Source organism: Hylaeus volcanicus, chromosome 4 (genome assembly GCF_026283585.1).
Source record: "Hylaeus volcanicus isolate JK05 chromosome 4, UHH_iyHylVolc1.0_haploid, whole genome shotgun sequence".
NCBI lineage: Eukaryota > Metazoa > Arthropoda > Insecta > Hymenoptera > Colletidae > Hylaeus > Hylaeus volcanicus.
Window position 1 is genome coordinate 20,573,610 of NC_071979.1, and position 17,409 is coordinate 20,591,018.

At 30.2% G+C, this 17,409-nt stretch overlaps 4 protein-coding genes across 13 annotated transcripts; 2 read left to right on the top strand and 2 right to left on the bottom strand.

Moving 5' to 3' along the window:
- Positions 1-5: 5 nt before the first annotated feature.
- LOC128874814 (oxygen-dependent coproporphyrinogen-III oxidase) lies at positions 6-3,037 on the top strand. 3 transcript variants are annotated; one of them, XM_054119895.1, is made up of 3 exons: positions 6-145; positions 294-388; positions 598-3,037. In XM_054119895.1, exon 3 carries the CDS (start codon positions 604-606, stop codon positions 1,762-1,764), a length of 1,161 nt encoding a protein of 386 aa, XP_053975870.1. In that variant the 5' UTR covers positions 6-145; positions 294-388; positions 598-603; the 3' UTR covers positions 1,765-3,037. The 3 variants fall into 3 exon arrangements, with proteins under 3 accessions (XP_053975870.1, XP_053975871.1, XP_053975868.1); XM_054119893.1 differs by having other exon boundaries at positions 135-209; XM_054119896.1 differs by lacking the exon at positions 294-388 and having other exon boundaries at positions 11-145.
- On the bottom strand, positions 2,021-9,320 carry LOC128874810 (adhesion G protein-coupled receptor A3). Of its 5 annotated transcripts, none has more exons than XM_054119887.1 (14): positions 9,137-9,316; positions 8,634-8,841; positions 8,383-8,526; positions 8,239-8,310; positions 8,094-8,165; positions 7,908-7,979; positions 7,749-7,832; positions 7,331-7,660; positions 7,111-7,247; positions 6,201-7,049; positions 5,876-6,122; positions 5,521-5,814; positions 4,270-5,435; positions 2,021-4,161 (listed from the first exon to the last, which is right to left on the bottom strand). In XM_054119887.1, the coding sequence occupies exons 2-14, from the start codon at positions 8,819-8,821 to the stop codon at positions 3,101-3,103; spliced, it is 4,716 nt and encodes a 1,571-aa protein (XP_053975862.1). In that variant the 5' UTR covers positions 8,822-8,841; positions 9,137-9,316; the 3' UTR covers positions 2,021-3,100. The 5 variants fall into 5 exon arrangements, with proteins under 5 accessions (XP_053975862.1, XP_053975860.1, XP_053975861.1 ...); XM_054119888.1 differs by having other exon boundaries at positions 3,812-3,954; positions 4,046-5,435; positions 9,137-9,320; XM_054119889.1 differs by lacking the exon at positions 2,021-4,161 and having other exon boundaries at positions 4,438-4,566; positions 4,646-5,435; positions 9,137-9,320.
- A 1,285-nt stretch (positions 9,321-10,605) lies between these two features.
- On the top strand, positions 10,606-13,123 carry LOC128874996 (E3 ubiquitin-protein ligase TM129). 3 transcript variants are annotated; one of them, XM_054120257.1, is made up of 7 exons: positions 10,606-10,960; positions 11,037-11,310; positions 11,388-11,577; positions 11,813-12,007; positions 12,085-12,233; positions 12,304-12,397; positions 12,541-13,123. In XM_054120257.1, exons 1-7 carry the CDS (start codon positions 10,759-10,761, stop codon positions 12,556-12,558), a joined length of 1,122 nt encoding a protein of 373 aa, XP_053976232.1. In that variant the 5' UTR covers positions 10,606-10,758; the 3' UTR covers positions 12,559-13,123. The 3 variants fall into 3 exon arrangements, with proteins under 3 accessions (XP_053976232.1, XP_053976231.1, XP_053976233.1); XM_054120256.1 differs by lacking the exon at positions 12,541-13,123 and having other exon boundaries at positions 12,304-12,469; XM_054120258.1 differs by lacking the exon at positions 12,541-13,123 and having other exon boundaries at positions 11,472-11,577; positions 12,304-12,469.
- Positions 12,663-17,125, bottom strand: LOC128874995 (DNA-directed RNA polymerase II subunit RPB2). 2 transcript variants are annotated; one of them, XR_008456724.1, is made up of 6 exons: positions 16,958-17,125; positions 14,238-16,858; positions 13,816-14,158; positions 13,488-13,746; positions 13,051-13,420; positions 12,663-13,008 (listed from the first exon to the last, which is right to left on the bottom strand). XR_008456724.1 is itself a non-coding variant. In XM_054120255.1 (5 exons), the coding sequence occupies exons 1-5, from the start codon at positions 16,974-16,976 to the stop codon at positions 13,135-13,137; spliced, it is 3,528 nt and encodes a 1,175-aa protein (XP_053976230.1). In that variant the 5' UTR covers positions 16,977-17,125; the 3' UTR covers positions 12,663-13,134. The 2 variants fall into 2 exon arrangements, 1 of the variants encoding a protein (XP_053976230.1); XM_054120255.1 differs by having other exon boundaries at positions 12,663-13,420.
- Positions 17,126-17,409: the final 284 nt, after the last annotated feature.

Genomic DNA, 17,409 nt, shown 5'->3' on the forward strand with positions numbered 1-17,409 from the left:
TTGATATATTGTTTGCCTATTGTAAACATTTAATTCCTTTTAAGATGAGAAAAAGGATGACATTTACGACGTGTATAATTATATTATTTTTCGTTATTGTGCGATTGGTTTGAGGAAGGTATATACAATTGGTTATGTATATGTGGTAAGTATAATACTTTTGTACAGCTGTCTCAGCAATTCATAGGAATAATAAATGTACTTTCTTGGTAATTAACTAAATATCGAAATTTTATACATTTAGAAATGTCACGTGTTGTATAATATAATTTCCATGAACTTTCCTATTTCAGATATGAATGAAGTTGTTTACGATTTGTATAACCAAAAAGTATTATAATATATAGTTGTAATATTTATACATAGATTTATTTGAAATAAGAAAACGGCATGTATCATTCATTTTTTAAATCATAGTATTAGTAATTAATTTTAAAAGATTGGTTATTACAAATTTTAAATTGAAATTCGAAATTAACCTTATAAATATTTGCTAGTCATTATCATAAAACTAAAAGTAGAAATAAATAAAATTCGATGTTTCGTTATCATAAGTAATGTACTGAGATTTATATTTATAAGTAATATGAATTGCAGGTAATCATGGTTGCCCAAACATTATTTAGAAATTGGACTTCTCTGCGTTTTCTTTGTAATCATTATAAAGTCCAAAATAGGATTAGAAATTTTAAATATATTGGTGCTGGCGTTTTCACAGCAGTTATGGCTTATAGTGTTTCTGGAATTACAGTTTTTGCAGCACAAAATGAAATAGACATAAAAAAATTCATGGCAGAACCTATTACAAATGTTAAGGAATTACAGAAAAACGATAATATGAGGAAAAAAGTAGAATTGTTAGTAATGAAAACTCAAGCAGATTTTTGTAGAGCTTTAGAGTCATTAGAAGATCCAAATTATCATTTCAAGATTGATCGATGGACCAGAAAGGAAGGTGGTGGAGGAATTACTTGTGTTTTACAAGATGGAAATGTTTTTGAAAAAGCTGGTGTAAATGTATCTGTTGTTACTGGTACATTACCACCAAGTGCAGTGCAGCAAATGAGAGCACGTGGAAAAGTAATGGATGACAAAAAACCTACACCATTCTTTGCAGCTGGTGTAAGTGCTGTAATTCACCCACGTAATCCCATGGTTCCAACAATACATTTTAATTATCGCTACTTTGAAATTGAAAATCATGATGGTTCAATTCAGTGGTGGTTTGGAGGTGGTACTGATCTGACACCTTATTATTTAAATGAAGATGATGTAAAACATTTTCACAGTACTCTAAAAGCTGCATGTGATAAACATGATCCATCTTACTATCCAAAATATAAAAAATGGTGTGATGATTATTTTTTAATTACACATAGAGGAGAACGTAGAGGTGTTGGTGGTATTTTCTTTGATGATCTTGATATGCCAAACCAGAATGAAGGATTTGAATTTATAAAATCTTGTGCAGAAGCTGTTATTCCTTCTTACATTCCATTAGTTGAAAAGCATATGAATGATGCATATGGATATGCTGAAAGACAATGGCAGTTATTACGTAGAGGAAGATATGTGGAATTTAATTTAATATATGATCGTGGTACAAAATTTGGTTTATATACTCCTGGTGCACGATATGAAAGTATATTAATGTCTCTACCATTAACTGCAAATTGGCAATACATGCATGAACCAGAACCGGGATCAAAAGAAGCAAAACTTATTGCTATATTAAAAAATCCTAAGAATTGGTTGGATAATTGATGAAAACATTAATATTCTACATACAGTAGAAATCATGTTAAAATATCTTGTATATAAAGAATATTACCGGTTTTATTATTAGAATTACCATTTCAATGAATAATATAAACTTAAATGTTTATGATTTATTATATCTTCTGTTTGATCAGTGAATCAATTTCCATTCTTATGCTGTATACAAGCACGGGTACAAATAAAGAAATGAAATAAACGGTAAAAATGTAATAGTAATCTAAAATTGTATAAAATACAGCTGTACTTTTAATACATTTAAATATATTTTTGAATACATAAAATGAATACATTTGTACACTAAGTATTTAAAGAATTAAATACTACCATAAACTATAAACTATTTTATAAATGAAAACTACGTTTCATATTGATATACTTTCTATAAAAGTAATATTCATATTTTACGAATGTGTATGAGCAGGTGCATACGCGTATACAATTTCTTAATGTTATTTTAAGTATTATATAAAATAACTTTACTATATCAGTTACTGATCTTTACAAATACTGTTTAATATACATAAATTTATTTATATTAAAAATAAAATCGAAAACTATTTACAATGTATAATATTTACGAAGTACACGATTAAATGAGACGATTTTTATGTATGTAAGGATATATAACACACAATGTCATTGTATTAAAAATTTGATATAATCTCAGTTTACTTAGCAAAACATTCAGTCTTAGAAGAACACATTTTAAAAGTTGCAAAAAGCTGGCTAAAGTTATGTAAAAATATTATATTTTAATATAAATTGTATATACTATTAGTACAAAAAGATCGATATAAAATAATAATGAAATTGTATTAGATATATATGATAACTTCAATTCAAGAAATAGATATATGAAAATAACAAATATTAATGAATGTGCCAACATAAATTACGATTACATAAATGCTAAATGTCTTATCCTCTGTATAAACATTAGGATGAAATGAGAAACTAGTTTGATGTACAAAGTGTAATTGCAAAAGTATAAAATTCGTTTGTATTAACTATGTACATTCTTTCTTGAATAAATAAATACTTTGATAAGTTTGTGACACAAATGTCTTACATTTCTAGCTAAACAAATATTTGGCATTCAGCAAAAAATAGAAAGGTTAGGGGAAAATAGGTTTTTGTAAAAAAAGAATTATTTTTATCATTGTAGGAACTATACTCTGTAAAAACAGTAATTTGATAGAATAATGTAGATGATAGTTTCCTAGATACAAATGTAAACATATGCAGAAATTATGTTTCTTTTTCCGAATGAAATGTCTTTATTAAAATAAATACGTCATTTAATGCAAGTAAATCAATCAAATTAAACACTTGTTTCTTTTTTAGCTACTTGTAGATAAATATTTGGATTTTTCAAGTATATTTTACCGACTTCAATATGTTGTAAATTATCTAAGTTTGTATTTTTGTTTACACTTTCTACTTCATTGGCCGAGTCAAAACTTTTTACAATATTGCAAGGACTTGACATAAGCGATCTAATATCAGTCAAAGAGTTGGTAGTCTTTTCTTTAGAATCTTGCGAAACATTTGTACAATTTAAACTAGGTAAAGTCACTTCTGCAGTAAAACAAAAATTATACTCATTAGTACACACATTAGACATACATTCAATATTCATTGAAGAATTAACATGTTCCCTCGTTGATTCTTCTAAATTATGCGTATTATCACTAGTAAAACTATTTACTTCAGAAAATGATAATTCAGACTGGCTAAGTGATTTTTGAGAAAGAGAAATTTGATCGTACAAATTTGAGCTTGTAATACTTTGTAAATTTGTAAATGATGGTTTTAAATATTTGCAATTCTTTGAACTAATAAGAGACGAAATGTCATTGAGTGAACTATGATAATTATTTTTTAACGATTTCACAGTGTCTATTGGAAGACAGTACATACTATTCGAATGAGACAACCATTTTAAATTTGTTTTACAGAGTCGTTCTGCTGCTTCATGGGACTCATTGATACTTTGACATCTTTTTCTTACAAATTTTTCTTCCACAACTGTTTCTGCAGTTTCATAAATTTCCGGTAAATTATGATCACTTTTCTCACTAGTCATCTGGGTAGTAGATTCTACTTCAGAACTATATTCTAAACTACATTGCTGTGAAACATTTCGCAAGTGTTTTTCTTCGTCAGTTTTTATATCTATATCCGAATCGTGGGAAGTTGTATTTATTACTTCTAGTTTTTGACAAGAACTGTTTCTTGGAGAATGTAATACTGTACTAACACTTACAGGGTCTTGCAACCTGCAATTGTTGTTAATTTTTCTCACATTTCGAAGAAGACTTTCATGGCCAATAACAAAACGCATTGGAACACTTCTTTCTTCCGATACACTACCACCGCTATCTGAGAGAATGTTAACATTTTTAACATCGTTTATGGGATTCAGTTCGACGTGAATATTTGTATTATTTACTTTCGCACTAGTACTTAAGATAGTTTGGTCTATATTACTTTCTAATTTTGCAGCAGGTCGCGGTACTGAAATGCAACTTCCAGCATCGCTGGTTGCACCACCGTCGCCTTGTTTTCTAGGACCGAGATTATTATTTTTCGTATGGCGACGTTGTTTTCTAAAAAATTTTCTAGCAACTCCACTTTGATGAGGATTGTAAAACATTTCGACACAAGTTGGTTCAGTATATGTTGTAACAGAATTGTTAGATCTATATTGTTGTCGATGTAAAACAACTAAATTTACGTTTGCCATTTTTCTACCAACAGGTAAAGCCTCTTGGTTGCTCATAATATCTGTAAATTTTAAAGCATTACAAGTTTGCGATCTATTAGTACATCTTGATGACCCAACGGAATTCGAATCGGATGTTACTTGTGTAGCTTGGGAATTAGACAATGGAGGTACCAAATGTTGTACTAAAGGATGTGTTGGAATTACAGGATTTGCGTCAGAAATGCTCCTCGTTCTACAACATCGATTCTTTCGCTTTTGAAGCCAGCAACGCATTTTCAACCACTGTGACCTAACATCATTTCGTACTATTCCATAAAAGAAAAGTACAAAAACACCAAGAGAACTTGAAAAAAGAGAATATAAAGTAGCAAATACAATCTCATCAAAAGAAATATATGCGCTTAATGGTTTTGTAATCGCTGCCGCTGCAGCAATCCACGATATTAGATATAGAATTAACATAATAATCTGACCTTTTAACTGTGTTATTTGAGAATGTTCTGAATCCACAATATCGGAAGAAAGTTGTGCGCTGTGTATACTATTTCTGTTCGCAGATAGATTCGTACTTGGTTCCAATAATTCTAAATCCATATTTTCTGTAGCTTGCGTGCCTTCAGATAACTGAGTATTTACATCAACATTCTGAATTGCACACTTAATGAGCAAATGAAAAATAATCAGATATACGATTAGGATTCCAGCTGGAAGAAACAGAGCAGCAAGAGCAGGACCAGACGTGAGGAAGCAATATGAATATCCTGCATACTCTCGTAGATTTATCGCTCCAGATATACCACAGATTATCATAGCTATACCCCAGCCAACCAAATAAAGACCTAATAATGGTTTTGGTATTGGTTGATCTTGTAGTTCATTATCTGGAATATCTTCAAGGTCTGACTTTGAAAACTTTTTATACATATTACTGTAAATAAATTAAATTTGTAATAGTTATATTGCATTATATAATTTGGATAAAATTGTTTTTGAAAAATGTAAAAGATTATTACCTAGCAGATACTGCCATCCATAATAAGGAACATAAAGACAAGTAATGAAGTGTTAGACCAACACCTTGACAAATTTGAATATTTTCTGTCTGGTGAATACCAATGCTATAAGAAAATGACAATAATGCCATGGCAAACCAGGTATTAATAACACAATGTTTTGCTTTCTTAGGCATAGTAATTGATGCGTAACAAATAATATATGTTACACATGTAATAATTAGACACGTTATTGTTACGATACTTCCAATATATATTGCTGGATTTGAGTATTTAAATTTTGCTCCGGTCATACTAAAAGAAAAAGAATGATAAAATTTGAAGAGAATATATCAAAAATTTGTTAAATACATACCTATTACCATCTTGATCAAGGTAAGAAGTATCTTGTAAAAGCCCATAATATCCTAAACGATTACAATGAAATACTATTAAATTGTTCAATACATTTCTTAAATAACATCCATTACTCGTCCATCCACCGGATTTATTCAATGTTTCATCCCAAACCACTGGCAATAGTTTCTTTCCGGCATAGTAATATAAAGGTGCTCGTAACATGACGTATACTGGTTCAGTTAAATTTTGCACTGATACTCCAACTGAAAATAAACTTCGAATTATATATTGCTTCCTTTCATTTTTAATAAATGTTCTTTACATTATTTATTAATACATACATAATTTGCTTCCAATAACACACGATGTAATATCCATAGTATCAGTGTTAAGAATTTTAGGAAACAATTTATTATTGCTGTACACGGAAATCATTAGTTGATGAACAATGGCTTCTTGTGAGTATTCTAATAAAGATGTAGGTAAATGTATCGAGGCTTCAATTATTTTGTCTTTTATATTAACGGGAGTAGTTCTGTTATTTGTCGTACATTGTAGAAATTTTGATTCTGAATCGCCAATAAAAGCAGCATTCGAATACCATGTACATATTAAACCAGTGAAACTATTCCGTTTAACTCTGAACTCTTCTAGAGCCATATTTTTTTTGTAAGATTGTATTGATGGAGTAAATTCTACAATTTTTTCCACGGCTTTTATTAGTCGCGTACAAGATTTAAAAGAAATTTCAGCCCTTTTTAAGATGTTTTTTGGTAAATTAATGACTGAACTGATAACATCAATTAATATAGCACCAAGTTCCTTTTCTTCGACTAAAAAGTTTAAATAATTTTCTATAGTTTTTGTTATAAAATTTACTTCAACAGGATCAGTTACTTTTATGCCATGTACTGTGTAATTTTTTAATTTTTTCGCAGTTTCTAATAAAGTAATCTTTGCAAGTGAAAGATTAACCTTAGAAAATTGTTCTAAGCTTTTGGTTGTGTGTGATATGTAAGGGCATAACTCTGTGTTTAAATTTTCCCAATAGCCTGTGATATTACACTGGTAGGAGGCTTTTGAAGGCATTTGCATTAAACCAGATAAATGGTTGCCTTCACAAGGTAATTCTGCTCTCCATCCTACCACAGTTCTTGGCCATGTATAAATGCCTTTATTGTTTTTAGTTACTGTAACACATTTATTAATTATAAAATTACATAGAAATTCAAAACTTACAATATATCTTACCTGCTAATGGACAATAACGAGTTTGATCAGAGATAACAATTACACTGATTGCTTTAGATCTATTGCCATTTATAGAAAGCAATAAACAATTCCATTGTCCATTATGCTCCTCCTTGACTGGAACAATACTAAGTGAGCTGCAAAAAATTATGATATTGCTATTCATTAATGACTCTAGAAAATATTTAATTACTCTAAGTTGAATTAAATATAAACATACCTATCTACAATCCCACTGTCTGCAAGGTATCTATTATCAATTTTAATATTGGATAAACTTTTTTGTGGATCTGTAAATATATTTAAATCCATAACTTCAGTAGTAGTATTAGGATACCACAACCAACTCAATTTTGCATTTCTATCTTCTGTAATACTAGGCGCTCTGCATTTTAAAGTTAACGAATCTCCAGCAAAAACTACTTGATTATGAACAGGTCGAAGTTCAATTGTAGGAGGTAACCATTGGCATTGAATGTTTTCCGAATATTTTAATTTTTTCATAAATTCACCTTTCATATTTACAGGTGATGCACATTTTGGTGCTGGGCTGAAACATTGAAACAAACAAATTGTACACTTAACAATGTCTAAATATATAAATAAAAAATTTGAAATTTAAATAACTGATATATTACATTAATTTAATAGAGCTCTTATGAATCCAATCGCTGAACCAATATAATTCACAATCACATTTCCATGGATTAGTAGACAGATCTCTAAAATACAATTTCAAATTTGATAAATTTGTTTCTTTACATAAGTTTATATTATATATTGTTCACCATACTTACAATTGTTTTATAGATTTGAGGCCAGAGAAGGTACCTTCCCTTAAAGTTGTTAGTCTATTTTCATTTAATTTCCTAAAATATATTTATAAATTAATGATAAGCTGAAAATTTGTATATCTAATTTTATTTGTATGAAAACTTTTGCAATTGTTAAATGCAAAGCAAAGAAATTAAAAACTCACTTACAAGCGCTCTAATGCCAGTAAATCATGAAATAATGATGGTATCACAATACTTATGTTGTTTCCTGATAAATCGCTAATCAAACAAACAATTATAAGATAAAAGTAAGCATGAATAATATGTAGTAATACATGATTCAAAAACTTACAGTCTTTTTAAATTTGACAATTTTCGAAATGCATAAGCATCTATGTTTGAAATTTGATTTTTACTTAAATCCCTAAAATTATATACATATAAGATTAGTGTTCTCTATAATATAATGTTAACTAGAATAAATTAGTATTCTCACAGTCTTTCTAAATTTCCAAGACCATTAAAGCAACCTTCGCCAATAGATGTTATATTATTCTGTGATAAATCCAAACGTTTGAGATTTGTCAAATTTTTAAATATATTGGCTTCAATGGTATAAATCTTATTTCTACTTAAATCCCTGCAACACATTATTAAGGACGATATAGAAATTATATTATATTTTATATAATACAATACAATGTAGAAATAAATGTTTTTTAATTAAAAAAGTTATAGAACACTCACAATTGTACTAATTCTACACTGACAATATCAATATTGATACTTCTAATATCTTGCAATTCATTGCCACATTTAACTCGTAACCACTCTGCTTGTGCACCGAGTTTACATGTGCAATATTGTGGACATGTTTGAATTGTTTTTCCTCTAGCTTGAGTTAAAACTAAGAATATGAGGGCAGCCTTCATCATTAGCAAAGGAAGACGCTTACCTAGATAATATAATCATCAATTAGTACAGAAAATATTATACATATTTTATTAATTATACTTAATCGTTTATATAACCAAGTTCTTTTGATGAAAGTAAAGGAAACAAAATATGAATGTAATTACTATAGTTTCTTTCTATTGTTTATACAGAGGAAACAATTCATGAAAATTTTGGCATTATCAAATGTACAACTCTCATTCATAACAAATAAATTTACATAGTAAGAAGAAAAATATGTCAGAAAACAATCTTAATAGTCACAAACGAACAAATTATAATTGAGAAATACTTACAATATTCTCGACCACGAAAATAATTGTACTTATCATATTAATTCAATGTAAAATTGTATATGTTAGTTCTTCATGTTACTGTTTGTAAATAATCATTGGAAATAATTACAAAGATATAAAAATATTGAAAGAACAAGTATAGCGAGCTCTACGAACTGTCATAAACTATCGCTGCTATCAACTATATACATGCACATATGCACACATAAATATCCATGTATATACACACGCGCATACACACATATATATCAGTATCCAAAATATAGATGCAATTATAGGCTGATTTTCACGTATTGTATAGTATTCCAGGATTGTGGTTTGTTGTATTCCGGAAAAAATTATTGCGATGCGAACATTTTTAAGATCGACATATATGATAAACAATTAAAAATTGTATCATAATTAAAATATCGAGGATTTTCTACAAATGTTGAAGTTTACTTTGACAACAACTTTCATGGATATTCGTCATAATTTCAGATCTAACCATTGCTTCATGTAAGGTGATTCGGTCAAAAATGATAAGAGTTCAAATCGTCTCATAACTTTGAAAACTTAAATTTACATCTTAATACACACCTGTGTGAAATTTGAGTTCAATTTACCGTTTAATTTGCTAGATATGATCACTTGAATTTTGTGATTTTTCGTCGCATTTGACAAGAGGTTTATGGCAGCCAACGGAAAAAAGGAAATTTTCTATGATACTTTTGACTGTAAAACAATTTGTACAATACAGATCACAAACCAAAAATGAATGCAAAGTAAATTAATAAGTGTAGAGTAACATATTTTAATTTCGGCAAACTTGCCCGTTTAGTACCAGAGCAATATGCGTTAGAAAAAAAAGTCAATTACGATATCTTTTAATGCAGACTTCTGTCTCGAGAACGTGGCAACGTTGCATATAAATATGGCTGGTGCGCGGTATTTTGAAAAAGAGCGGGTGTTTCAAGATTCTAAACAAGAAGTAAGTGATCACAGGTGACCAGTTATTTTTCTTAAAATAATAAATAGCTATACAAAACCTTGTTCTTTGGAGCGAAAAGTGAACGAAAAGTTAATCGTCACCAAGTAGGGTCGGAGTATGCCCCTGTTAGATGGCAACCGATCCTAGCTAGTTTGTAGGCCCGGTTGCTGCATTGTAGGCGCAGATGTGCCCCTGTTACGCGGTAACCTATACTAGCCTGTTTGTCGGTTCGGTTGCCATCTCGTAGGCGCAGGGATGCCCCCATTATGTGACTACCAATACTAACCGGGTTGTCTGTGGTTGTCATCTCGAAGTTGCCGCGTGCTCGATTTCACAACTACTACGTTGGATAAAATAATACTTGAAAAACTAATTGCAACTGTAATCATATCGATTACTACGTTTTTTTTAAAAAAAAAACATAAGAAAATAATAATTTAAGAATTTTATTATAGAAAATTAATAATCTAATAATTAATACTCTCTGTATTTGAGTTTTGTTTTGTCTAGTACAGTTGGGAAAGAACCACCTTAAATGGCGTTGACAAAACAAAGAATTTAAACAACAATTGTCAAATATAGTTATGTAAAAGATTTTTAAACGGTGAGGTAAAAAGTGAAAATACGCAATTGGAAGTATATTCTTTAGAACATGTCCGCATTTTTCTTTTATTCTTTGTCTTATATTTTAATGTCAGGATGTATTATATATCCACCTACGGAATTCGTTTCAGCTGGACTAACCATAAAAGACATATTTTCAAGTTGGTTAGGCAGTGAAAACGAATTTTTTATACAATATCATATAAAAAGAAGTATAATTACATTATATGTACATTCTATACTTCCCCTTGGTAAATATAGTAAATATTCTTCATATGTCAAACATCCTAACTTTGGAGTACTAAATTAAGTTTTCTTTTTATTCAGGTTATGCTCTTGGTTTAATTGTATTTGGACATGTAGATGCTATAAGATTATTATTAGGCCATAACAATTTATGGTTAATGATTCTTACTTGTACTATACTCTTGCCACTCTATACCTTATACAAAATCCTCATATGGTCTATGAATAATTGGAGTAAACATCCTATAGTCCAAAATCTTGCACTTTATTGTAATAATAATAATAATAATAATAATAATAATAATACTGTATCATGGACTGCAATAGCTTCTGATATCAATGTAGAATATCGAAGGTTACGTATCAATTTTATGATAGTACATAAGATATTTATGTTTTAAAGGAGAATAAAGATTTGAAATTTTGTTTTAGAATAGACAAAATTATAATTACCACAAATAGCATAACATTTATAATAGCAACAGACAATTGGATAATTAAAGTTATGCCTTATAGAATATTTGTTGCACACCAGAGTGACACAGCTTTGGTAGTTAACAAAAGTGACACTCATGATATGTCACCTGTGACAAGGGGAGAAGTTCAGTTTATTAATATTGAGGTATACTTTATACATTTTAAACTAGTCCTTGTTCAAGAACAATATTAGAAAACAAATTATTTTTTTAAAATAGTTTAACACCTAAAATTTTAATCTCATGATTTTTGAATGTTGTATTATTCAAAATAAGTAGTAGTTGCATTGATTATATTATTCTAAATGCCAACCGTGGACAGGACTATTTTATTTCATGAATTATTACTTTTTATTAATTGCAAATATATTATTCATTTAGGTAAAGCCTACACGAATTGGAGCACAATCTTTTGACATAAGACTAAATGCCTTAGATTTCAAAAATTTACAAGATAAAGTTTCACGTCCTATCACTATATTACAAGACATTACTTTTCATAAAACCTTACTTGATAGGTTCATTGATAATTTTAAGGAACAAGTTGAAAAAAATCCATTATATGAGACTGCAGAAGTAAGTTATTATATATTATATTAATCTAATATTCTATTTTATTTCTTAAACTACTAATCATATATAAATATTTTAAGGAATTAAATCAATGTATTGGATGTATGCAAGCACCATCAAATGTAAAATTGTATAAACTGTGCAGTAGTGGTATAGGAAATAGTGGTCCTGAAGATTGTATGACGTGTTATTGTCGTCCAATGTGGTGCATAGATTGCATGGCAAAATGGTTAATATTTAATACTTAATAATTCGTTATGTGTTATATTAATATTTTAATAAGATACATATTGTTACAGGTTTGCATCAAGACAAGATGAAAATGCACCAGAAACATGGTTGTCTTCTAAATGTACTTGCCCTGTATGCAGAGCACGGTTTTGTATTTTAGACGTATGTCTTATAAAACAATCTAGTGAAATACAATAGTTATAGATTAATATAAAATTAAAGTTTTGAAATGTTCTTTCTAAATAATATACTTATCCCAGTATGGTGTAATTAAGAAAAGTAATGTTTTTTTATCCATTATTTAGGTATGTTGTACACTTTGATAAACTTTGCATCTGCTATGAAATCTCATTAGTTTTGGACTACCATAATTTTTTATGCAATTTATTATCATGTAATAAATATTCTCGTAATTTATAAAGAAACATTTTTCTTGTTCAAGATATAAATCTCTTTTATTTATATTTTTATTTTAAGTATCATGTTACAATAAACAATAGAGAGATAAATTATTATACAATTTTAAGATGAAGTATACAAGATATGAATTAACAGCTATCGATATAAAATATGTAATACTTATTAAAAATAGCTTAAAATTTAAACACGCGTTTCAGACGCAATTAATGTTATCTGTCACGTCAAATAGCATAAGATTTTGACATCATAGTCACCAATTTCTTTTGCTCACGTAATGTTAATTAATAATTGGGATATACTACAAAAATGTAATATGTACATGATGATAATGTGAATCCGAAAAATAATCAAAACTCAACTCTAAATTCACTTTTCTCAAAAATAATGCCTCGTACGGTGCAATTTTTGTTTATACTTTCGACTTTATTTTGCAAAGAATTAATAAAAACACTAAAAAAAAATTGTAAACATACCAATATTTAAGCTACCATTAATCGAGGTGCGATATTCATAGCCATAAGTTCTTGGAAAAGTAATTTTGCAGCATATGGTAATCTGACTTGAGAGATTTGTGTTTTGTTTTTACACCCTTTACATTCGAATGTATTATTTCTTAAAGTTGCTATTGCAATTAAACCACAGAAATTACATATGTGTATTCGATATGGGTCTGAAACTTCGAATAAACGTTCCCTTAGAAATTGTGCTGCTCCATGAGAAATCTGACAGTCACGCTCCATTTCACCAAATCGTAAACCTCCATCTCTAAGAATTCAAATATTTATACGTGAATGTACATGTTACAGTGACTAATACAAATAATGTAATTTACCTTGCTCTTCCTTCCATAGGCTGCCGAACTAAAATCTGTACAGGTCCGCGAGCCCTACTGTGAATTTTGTCATCCACCATATGTTTCAAACGTTGATAATAAGTTGGACCTAAAAAGACTTGGGCATTGATTTTACGGCCAGTGTGTCCATTATACATGACCTCGTTTCCTCTCAGTTGGTATCCATATTCTTGTAGGAGCGTAGAGATCTTCTGTACATTTACAGCGTCATTGAATGGAGTAGCATCACCAATTTCGCCTATTAAGAAACACATTGAAATTTACTTATTGCGTGGTTTAATGATTTTCTAAGTAATTGTTACATTACCTTTATTAGCTGATACTTTTCCCTGTATACATTCGATTAAATGGCCAATAGTCATACGCGATGGAATAGCGTGAGGGTTAATTATTATATCTGGTGTAAGACCTTCACATGAAAATGGCATATCCTCTTGCCTGTACTGAATTCCACAAGTACCCTTTTGTCCATGTCGTGAAGCAAATTTATCGCCAATTTGTGGAATGCGAACGCTACGCACTCTTATTTTGCAAAATTTATATCCTTCACTATTTAAAGTCAGCATTACTTGATCCACTATACCAGTTTCACTATTACGTAAAAATGTGGATGCATCTCGCTTTGTAAAACGTTTTATTGTACTATCCAACTGTAAACATTGTTAAAAGAGTGGAACATGTTAGCTGATAAACAAAGTTCATTTAATATAACAATTGTATGACACATACCTCATCGTCTGTCTCTGGCAGGGTAATAGTTTTACCTATAACTACATCATCTCCAGATACACGAATTCCGGGAGCAATAATTCCATCATCATCCAATTTATCATAGATAGCATTACGCATTCCTTGACAACTTTGTCTGGTGGGTTTCTCAAACTGTTCTTCTTGATCACCAATTCTTTTGGATTCTGAATCTTTATAAGATCTATAAAATACAGATCTAAAGAAACCTCTTTCAACAGCACTTGCATTTAAAATAACACTGTCTTCTTGATTGTAACCAGTGTAACATAATATAGCAACTATACTATTGATTCCAGCTGGTAATTCACGGAATCTAAGATATTCCATAGATCTTGTTGTAACTAAAGGTTTGTGAGGATAATATAATACATGTGCTAAGGTATCCATTCTTACATGGAAATTTGTTATGTATACTCCCATAGCTTGTTTACCCATAGCACTTTGATACGTATTTCTTGGACTCTGATTGTGATCAGGAAATGGAATAATTGAGGCACAGACTCCTAAGATCATTGCTGGATGAATTTCACAATGTGTATATGTTGTACAATAAGCATATTCTTTTTCTTGTCTTAAATCTTCAGGTGACATAGCAATCATTACAGTCTCTTCTTCTAAAGTATCAATGTATTCAACTACTCCACTTCCAACTAATTCCTGCCAGCCATCATTATTGTAATCTCTTTCTTTCAACATATCAATATGCCTTTTTTTCAGCAACAAATTCTGTCCTTCAACAATTAATAAAGGCCTACTAATTCTGCCTGCATCTGTATATATTCTAATTTCACGATCTCTGATATCTCTGATCATAGATACTTCTGATACGATAATATCCATCTGACGTCGTAATTTACGTAATGTAGCCATTAATTGATCTGGATCTCTGTGGATACCAACCCAGCAGCCATTTACAAATATTTTTGTTGCATCAGCTATTGCACTTGGTGCAATTTCTTCTAAGTTTTCCATAGACCACTCCTCCAAGAATTCAAGAATTGGAGATGGTTGAGATCCAACACTGATGTAAGCCATTAATGCTAAATTTTTTACTAAACCTACAGCAGCACCTTCAGGGGTTTCTGCAGGGCACAACATACCCCATAACGTGTTATGTAACTGACGTGGTTTGGCTAGTTTACCATCTCTACCAATTGGAGAGTTTACTCTTCTTAAATGTGAAAGTGTTGATGCGAATGTTAATCTATTCAATACTTGTGACACACCAGCTCTAGCTTGATGAGCCTTCTTTTGATCTCCCCAGTTACCTGTAGCAAGTGAATACCTCAAGCCATCAGTAATAATTTTGGTTTTGATAGCAAGTTCAAGGTTAAAGTCTTTTCCTCTGTCTATGAATTTCTGTGCATATAACCTCACTTCTTTCATGAGGTTTTTAAACAATCCTCTGAATAAGAATGCCAATAATGGACCAGCTAAATCTAATCTTTTATTACCGTAATGATCACGATCATCCAATTCTCTCCTACCAAGAGATGCTGATAATAATCTATGTACCATATAACCCAGAAAGTAAGCTTTCTTAGTTTCACAAAAATCACTTATGCCTACGTGTGGAAGCATTTCTTTTTGTAAAATTTCTCTAGCATACTTAATACGTTTTTCTTTGGTTACTCCAGGTCTTGCACCTCTAGTACCAATAAAATTTAATGCAACATTTTGTTCTTGTATAACGAATGCTTCATCCAAAGAAGGTTTCACCATTTCCATCATTTCAGGATCATCAAAGTCATATATGATGTGTTCTAATATGTCACGATCAGCTACAAATCCAAGTGCTCGAAAAACAATCATAATAGGAATTTCTTGTTTAATGTATGGAATGATTGCAATAATTCGTTGGCCTATGGCAGATTTTTTAATACTAGCTCCACTCTTTGCCATCATATTAATCCATAATGTAGACGTGGGACGTGAACTATGTTCCAAACAAGATCTAATTTCTGATTTATATGCATATTTGCCATCTTTCATACTGAACACGTAAACTGTATTTGTTGCCATTTTTTCTTGTGCTATTAGTACTTTTTCTGATCCATTAATAATAAAGTAACCACCAGGATCTAGTGGACATTCATTTAACTCTGTTAAGTCACGATCTGATAAACCAGCAAGTAAACAATATTTTGATCTTAACATAATTGGAATCTTTCCAATAAATGTTTTTTGATGTTGTGTTTCAATAGGGTCCTCTCCATCTTTTACAATTGTTTTAGTTATATCCACATATAATGGTGCAGAATACGTCAAATTTCTAAGTCTGGCCTCATTTGGCATCATAGGTGACGGAGCTCCATCCTTTTCCCAATGAGTGGGTTTCGACAAATAAATCTGTTCAAACTTCAATAAATGTCTAACAGGATTTTCTATTTCTCCTGATGTGTGTTGTGCCTCTGCTTGTAGATCAATCTGTGGTGAATCTTCGACGATTCGTTGAACAGACATTTCAATGAATTCATCAAAACTGTCAAGTTGTTGTCGTACAAGGCCTTTCTCATCAAAATAAGCATTAATGACAATCCAGCATGCCTCTTGCCAAAGCTTTGATGAAATTTCCTCTGCATCTTCGTCATCGTATTGATCTATATAAAAATGTGGTCATTCATGAATTAATATTTTAAAAATACATTGAAATAACAATACTATGAGGTTATATTACAATAATTTTGCAAATTTCTTACCATCTTCAAGAGCATACATGTTTTATTAATACAAGATTTGTGAGCAAGTGTATAACGTTCCACTGCAAAAATAATACGTAATAATCTTTCTTACAAGTCTATTAGTTTATACAAATAAAAGCCGACCAAATTCAACGAAACTGTTTGGACTGTTTGGAGGCTTGATCATGGAACCATAGAATATAAAATACTTCTAAAGAGGCGAAAGTACAGCGTTTTTTAGGTCATTGCCTTTGATGCCAAAACGGCAAAGTAACGAAATAGTTTTCAACCATGATGCTATATGGCGCCACTAACTAAAGGTGTCGATAATTATTGCTGCATTTACATATGTAAAAGTGGATAAATGTTTAAAAATATATTAAAATAATATATTGCAGTATGATAAAGTAATGAATTGCATTAATTATGCATTTATGAAAAATAACGAATAATTGATCAATTGTAGCGCC